Raw genomic sequence first — 7,691 nt, 5'->3', positions numbered from 1 at the left:
TGGGTGAAAGGAGAGATCCTGCTGGACCTATAGATAGAGACAATGAAATTTTTTGCCTCCAAGGCTTAGTCAGTGACTCTGACCATCTTCCTCTGAATCCTATGATTCAAAACAAGGGCACCAGAGATGAGAGAGAGGCTCTTTTTGGTTCTTGCCCAGATCTTTCTTATATCCCCCTGCCCTAGGAAAACAAGCCCAGGAGGCTGGAGCTGGCAGGTGCGCCAGGGCCTGAAACGACCTCATGAGCATATCCCTGAGAAAACATAGGATTCTAGTCCCTGAACACATCACTGGAGCCACACCAAGGACATCTCTTGATTTGTTAGGAAATCTAGAGAAGCGGAGTTGGGCAGAAAGGACCTGGATGCCACGGACCTATTTTGGGCACCGAGGGAATTGGTCTCCAAGAGAAATTTAGAGCACTGACAAAGTCATCATCACAAGGCTCTGGGAAGCCTCTGCCCCAGCTCCACACATGTCCTGATCTCTGGCTCCCTGAGGCGGGCTGGTCTCAGATATGCCCACCTGTCCTCTACCTTTTTCTCCTTCTTCTTCTCTATCCCAGGCATGATTTGTCTTTTGGGGGCCCAACATATGCACTGGGATTGGATTTTAAAAAGCTCTTTTATTAACTGACATTCCTTAGCCCTTCTCCCAGTCAGGAGAGAGAAGTTTGAGGAGTTACTAGGTTCTGACCCTGCGAAGATGGGGAACAGTGTGATGAGGATACCAGACAGACAGTGCGATGAAGCACACATGGGGAAAGGGTCTGGAAACATTCAGTCTTTACCCTATCACATTTTTCATGCCCCTATTTTAAGCGCAAAACATATAGTGATCAGCTTGTACAACATGAGACCAGAAGGATGGAAGCCGGCAGGCACTGCGGTGTGAACTTCGGTCAACCCACAGGCCCCATGCTCATGGATGCTGTGCCAGCAAAGCTGCAGTCCAGGGAGAATTGAAAGGCGGGACAACGACCTCTAAGCCTCAAATGCACCTATGCTCTTTTTGAGTTGTCTCATGGTGGTACGGGATGAGGCTGGCAATGCCAAGGGCATGGGCACCAGAAGAAGATGAGACCAGCTCCCAGAAAGGTTAACTCGCTTGGGAATGAGGCTGAACGAAGAGTTCTTGGCACACAGAGTTGCAACAAAGGCGGGTCACCTGACACAGCAGCTCCAGGACAGGATCCCTCCTGCTCGGTTTTCAGGATCCTGATGGAAGTCTCATAAGTGGCTGACACTACCGCTGACACTGGCTCAAATTCCAAGGAAGGCACAGGAAACACAATGTTCAGGAAAAGACTGTCACCCCTGCCTAAGACCTCACAAGGGTTGGGTAGGAGGGCTGCTCTCTAACAGGTTAAAACTGGGACTAGAGCTAAAAAGAAGAACAGCAGGGTGACCCTGTACGGCCAGGGTCAGTGACAGCATCCAGGACAAAGACGGGATCCTCACTGGGATGGAGGCCAAAAGTGCTTCTGAAGACGCGAGTCTTACATGTAGAAGGGGCAAATCAGGGTCAATGTCAGGACAGGGCTACTTGCTCCTCTCTTCCCCGAGTCCAGTGGTCTGGGCAGCAGAAGGCACCCTCACTGGGTCAGCATCTAAGGGCAGAAGAAGATGGCATCTTATTAACTAGAGCGAATGATCATGCAGAATTTAAAGCAAACCCCCTACAGGTAAGGATACAATACCTGTAGTCCACACTATAAAGATAACTCTCCAAAAAAGACTCAGCTGAATTGTTTTTAGTGTGCATTTTTTTCCTTACCCTTTAGTTATTACTGCATTTCAGTTTTCATACCTCACTCTTCTTCTTCTTTTACTAATTATCATCATTAGAATCATCGTCCCCTCTTCTAAAATGTTCTCTGCGTCCTATGATGGATTGAAAAACACACATGTAAACATCTAGTAACAATTTTTTACTCTGTTGTATAGTTGCTAAGTTATGTCTGACTCTTTTGCGACCCCATGGACTGTAGCCCACCAGGTTCCTCTGCCCTTGAGATTTCGCAGGCAAGAATACTGTAGTGGGTTGCCATTTCCTTCTCCAGGGGATCTTCCTGACCCAGGGATCAACCTGAGTCTCCTGCCTTAGCAGGCAGATTCTTTACCACTGAGCCACCTGGGAAGCCCATTTTTTAGTCCACTGGTGAGAAAAGGGTTACCTTGCAGTTATGTATTCCTGTCACTAGATGGCACTGGTGTGAATTTCAGTCAACCCACACCCCAGGGGATAATCTTAGACACTACCTCTCTTGCTGCTGCTAAGTCACTTCAGTCGTGTCCAACTCTGTGCGACCCCATAGACGGCAGCCCACTAGGCTCCTCTTTCCCTGGGATTCTCCAGGCAAGAATACTGGAGTGGGTTGCCATTTCCTTCTCCAATGCATGAAAGTGAAAAGTGAAAGGGAAGTCGCTCAGTCATGCCCTACTCTTAGCAACCCCATGGACTGTAGCCTACCAGGCTCCTCCGTCCATGGGATTTTCCAGGCAAAAGTGCTGGAGTGGGGTGCCATCGCCTTCTCCACCCTCTCTTGAGTAAATGCAAAGAACTGCATCCTCTAACTCGTCTTCAACTACTGCCTTTTCTAGGCACAGTCTCCCACCCCATTCCTTACCTTAATGCTCACCCCATTCATTAAGCTTAACAGTCAGGGAAAGCGAACATTACATTTAAACTGTCAGATTTTGGCAGAAGCCCCTCAGAAACCAAGTGTATCCTCTTCTCTTTCTTCACTTGGCCCCAATACTGACTTGAGAGTTTGGGGTTCACAGTTGAGAGTTCAGGGTTTCACCCACAACCCTACTTCAGCTCTCACCCCAGTCCCTGCCTGTGGTTCTCACCTGACCTTGGAGGCTGATGCTGGACATTTGACGCATATTTTTTGTTAGTTGCTTCCTCAGGTGGTGGCTTAAGTGCTCCACAGCAAAAGCAGCAGCAGCAGCAACAACAGCAACAGGTGAGCAGGGCACACAAGAGGACAAGTGTCTACAAGGTGGGAAAGAATGGCTTCAATCCAGCAGTTACTGTGTATTTCCATTCAAGCTCCACCCAGCCTCAATGCTTCCAGCACCCAGTATATGAGACAATAGAAGTGTTTGTCGTAGGAGAGGAGAATCAGCCATCTTAAGAGTGGAGGGTTGCCCCTCCTTTCTTATTTTTTAAGGGACGAGAGGAATTGTGTACCTTGAACCAACAACTATTCATTGTAAAATAGTATGTGACGCCTTCTTCGCCAAAGTGATCGTATATATATATTCCCAATGAGCCATGCCGGTCATAAATTTTCCGCTTCTTAGGGTCACTCAGTACGGCGTGGGCTGTGTTGATCTCCTTGAAGATTTCTGCTGCTTGAGCATCCCCTGGATTCTTGTCTGGATGATACTTCAAGGCCAGTCTCCTAGCCAGGCAATACACAAAAGAAGGGTGGGCAGAGGATGGGAGTGGTGGGGGTGGGAGGCTTATGATGAATAACAGGGATAAGTCTCTAGAGGGTGAAGAAAGAATGTATAAGAGGATGGAGGCAAGCAGCCCAAATCTACATTTCTTCACACGGAAGAGGATAATGGCCCCATCTGGCCCCGAAGTGGAGGTCTGGGTATTTAAAAATTGGGTCAGGGGACTTTCCTGGTGATCCAGTGGTTAAGAATCTGCTTTCCAGTGCAGAGGACGTGGGTTTGATCCCTGGTCAGGGAACTAAGATCCCATTTAGGCAACTAAGCCAGTGCCTTCTAGAGCCTGCATGCCACAACGAAAGATCCTACCTGCCACAAGAAAGACCTGATGCAGCCAAATAAATATTTAAAAAAAGGGGGGGGGGTCAGAAAGCAAGGTAGGAGGAGAAGGGTTTAAAGGGGAGAATTGCGAGATTCAATAAGGGGCTGACGTCTGAACCTGTAGGCCTTCTTGACGTCTTCAGGTGAGGCGCCCTTCTTAAGCTCCAGCACTGCATAGAGGGTTGACCCAGACTTGGACAACTGCCGGGCAGCCTCGTCCACATGAGCCATGATCTGGGTGGGAGAAGGGGAAGAGTTTGTGAGAACTTCCAGGGGTGGGGGCCACAGAGAAGTGAACTTCCAGTGACAGGAAACTCATCCCCTTCAGGGGTGAGGCAGGAAAGTGGCTAATGGGACAAATATCAGACAATGATGAGCGGCATCTGTGACTAGCAGGGGAGCACGGGTGACAAGACATTTGAATTCAAGTTTTACAGAGGAAACATCTTCTCCTCAGCTTCCCCAGTGCCCATCAGATGCACAGAGCTCCAGACACCCCACATCCTACAGAGGTGAGGTAAGAGGAGGGCTAAACCCTGCCAAAAGATCCATTTAGTCCAGAGCCTCAAGTACTGTACAGAAGGAGTCCTGAGCCTGTCCAAGTCCTTGTTGGGTCTGAAAGCCCAGCAGGATCCCAGTCTCGGAACAGGCTGGGTGGGGAATCCTGTTGGTCCACAAGCTCCAAGGGAAGAACAAGTCAGACCAAACCATGAGCTGCCTAAGAGAAGCCAGGCGTCTAGAAACCAGGCCAGAAGGCAGTGCCTGCCCCTAGGCCAGACACTTTCTCCCTCCTAGCCACCCCTCTCAAACCATCTCACCCCTGTCCCTCAGGGAGAACAGGGAGAAGACTCAAGGGATGAAGGAAGAAGTGAAAACCGGGAGCTGTTGGGTCTGACCAGAGAGGCAGCAGGGAGCAGGACCCAGGGAGTGGGAGAGAGCCTGGGAGGCCGTGGTCTGGGAGAACCAAGGCGACAGCTCAGAAGAGAGTGTTCTGGTTCCTCAGGTCCCCTCTGGCTCTGTGTGGACCCCTCATCCGGCCTGGCATCTACCTCGTAGTCGCTCTATTCAGCCGGGAGGCCTCACGCAACCTCCATGAAGGTGTGAAACTTCACACGGCAGCGGGCCAGTGGTGACCGAGCCTGCGCACTGCGTCAACACTACGGGTCACTTTTTGGCGCTGCCGGTAGGTCTTGGTTGGGGCTGGGGTGGGACTTATTTCGCTCGCGGGAAGCCTGAGCGTAGGGATCTGCCTGGTGACCGCAGCCAAAGGCTGTGAGGTGTCAGTTTCTGCCCCACCCGCGGGTGCAGCCTCCAGGGGCGTCCCTTCTCCCATGGGAGGGGGAATCATTCATCCTGATCGGGGACATGCCTCATCGACTCACTTAAGGAAAGATAACAGGGCTTGGAGACCGTGGCTGTATGCGTTGTACGGTTGCTGCGAACCTTTCTCAAGAGGTGTATTACCTTCCTCGTGTTCTTTCACAGAATTTATAGGTCGCCACTTGGTCCTTTTTCTTTTCCTGTCCACGGGAAACTCCTACACATGCTTTAAGACCTACATCAAATGTCAGTATTCCTAAGAAACTTTTCTTCATTCCTTCAATTGTTCCCACCTTCCTCTATAAAAGCATTTATCCTATCGTATTGTAATTTACCTTGCATCTTCCTTTAAAATGATGTCTTGAACATTTCCAAAAGTCATGCCTGTTCTTCAGAAACGTCCTTTAAATACTATTACATAAGGAGGATGTACCATAATATAATTACATAATCCAGATTGGATAATTGTTTCTAATCATGATATAATAGTATAATGACCTTATGAAAATTCTTATCTTTAATCTTTGAGAAAATCTTTTTTTTTTTTCTTTAGTGTAGATTTCTGAAAGTGGAATTATTGGGTCAAAGTGAATTTTTTTGAGGCTTTTGAGGCTTTTGATCCACTTTCTTTCTAGAAAGTTACCAAAAGTACCAATTTACCTCCTTAACTAATTTGCCTTGCAGGGCATGAGGGCACCTATGGGTGCTTGGCCTCACTTCCTGTAATCTCCGACAGGCTTGCATGAAGTTTACTACTTCATGATGTTGGTTTTCGTAGCTAAGGAACTCCAGTGGTACCTGTAATGTGTAACTGAAAGAATTTTATTGTTTCAATACTATCTCTGCCACCTGTCTTTTGGCTGTTATTATCTTTTCCCTTTATTACTGTTATTTATGCGCACTTACCTCCTCTTCTACAGATATTAATCCAGTGGTCATTGTGCTGGTTGCACATGGATTCAGTTGCATGCCAAAGATGTGAGTCATCTGAGCAAACTAGAGAGTCCATGTTCAACATGCACAACGACCACTGGATTAATTTATTTCTGTAGATCAGTGTAGGGGTGGGGACGAAAACCTTTGGTATCACGCACCAGTTCATAGGTTCTGGGTTAGATGAGTTTAGAGGTTAGTCACCCAAAGTAAAGGAGCTAAAGTTGACAATTTTTTTTTACTAAAGTATATTGTTTCAATATATTGTTCTATTTTATTACTGTTGTAATTTTTTTAATTTAAATTTTTTTAACACTAAAAACATTTTGTATTGGGGTATAGCTGACTAACAGTGTTGTGGTAGTTTCAGGAGAACAACAGAGGGACTCAGCCATACCTGTACATGTATCCATTCTCTCCCAAGTTGCCCTCCCATCCAGGCTGGCACATAACATTGATAAAGTTGGCAATTTTTTGATGGTTTGTTCTCTAACTAACCTCCAGCTTTTTGTCACCATCATGGGATGACAGAACTAGTGGAACAGCCCAAGTCGTTTCTTCACCAGCACTGGGAAGAGAGCAGAAGGCACTGAAGTTCACTGTACTTACCCGAACCCCTTCTCTCAGTCTACAGGCCCAGTGTGGTCCGGCCCCGCCTCTCCCTCCAGCTCCATGAGTACCGCTGTCTTGCTTGCTCAGGTCTCCGATGCGCCACTTTTCTGTCAGTTCTTTGAAGACACTGTGTTCCTTCCCCCTCCTCTGCGTGGAGGACTCCTCCCCAGGCTACATGCATGGCTGAGTTTAGAAGGCTGAGAGTCTCTAAATTGAGTTCCACTTCTCTCTCCCCGTCTCAGAACACCCTCACCATCATTTGTGAATATATATTTATCTGTACGTTAATTTAAGGTCTGCCTTCACCAGTAGACAGTGAAGTCCATGAGGGCAGGACCTTGTCCACTTGTTCACCATTGTGAACAACACCTGGAACCATGCCTGCTCAGAATAAGTGAATTAATGATTTGCTGAATGAGCAATAGCAGAGGGAGCCCTCTGCTGGTCCAATGGAGGTCCAGAGTTTGGGCCCTAGCAAGAATTCCCTGGAACAGAAACGCTTAGCTGGAGAATTGGACAGGACTGAGAGTCAGCCTTTCCTCATACAGCCTAAGACAAAAAGACAGACACACGAGGGATAAAGAGACAGAAGCATTAGGAGAGAGAGTAATGGCAATTCTGGGCTCCTTGTTTCTCGTTTGCCTTAGTTTTCCTCCATTTCTTAACATAGTTTCTGGAATATTGTAGATGCTCAGTAAATGTTGGTTAAATTGAATGAACAAACACACTAGTGTACCTTTTCAAAACACTTTTACCTTATTGTCTCCTTTGATCCTCATAGCCCTGGGAGGTGGTGTGATCACGTCCCTGCTTTATAGAAGTGAGCCTGAGAAAGAAGACAAATTGTGTTTGGAGAAGGGTTAGTAAACATCTTTCACATCTTGTCAGAGGCTCCAGAATGTTATTACTTCTTATCACTGCCCTCTGACATTCTAATTAATTCTAATCATAGTTTGTGGCTCTTGAAATAGCCATTATCTTTAAGCCCTCTGCTCTCAAGGAGATGACATGGCAGCCAGCAGGCTGCAGAGATGGGAA

General features: G+C 47.4%; 1 protein-coding gene across 1 annotated transcript; it reads right to left on the bottom strand.

Annotated features, from left to right (window-relative positions):
• Positions 1-605: 605 nt before the first annotated feature.
• DNAJC5G (DnaJ heat shock protein family (Hsp40) member C5 gamma) lies at positions 606-7,475 on the bottom strand. Its single transcript, XM_069580290.1, has 7 exons — positions 7,409-7,475; positions 6,651-6,824; positions 3,907-4,022; positions 3,199-3,412; positions 2,856-3,000; positions 1,810-1,883; positions 606-1,609 (listed from the first exon to the last, which is right to left on the bottom strand). The coding sequence occupies exons 1-6, from the start codon at positions 7,430-7,432 to the stop codon at positions 1,831-1,833; spliced, it is 726 nt and encodes a 241-aa protein (XP_069436391.1). The 5' UTR covers positions 7,433-7,475; the 3' UTR covers positions 606-1,609; positions 1,810-1,830.
• Positions 7,476-7,691: the final 216 nt, after the last annotated feature.

This window comes from Ovis canadensis, chromosome 3, assembly GCF_042477335.2.
Source record: "Ovis canadensis isolate MfBH-ARS-UI-01 breed Bighorn chromosome 3, ARS-UI_OviCan_v2, whole genome shotgun sequence".
In the NCBI taxonomy this organism is placed as follows: domain Eukaryota; kingdom Metazoa; phylum Chordata; class Mammalia; order Artiodactyla; family Bovidae; genus Ovis; species Ovis canadensis.
This window is presented reverse-complemented; position numbering and strand designations above follow the sequence as displayed.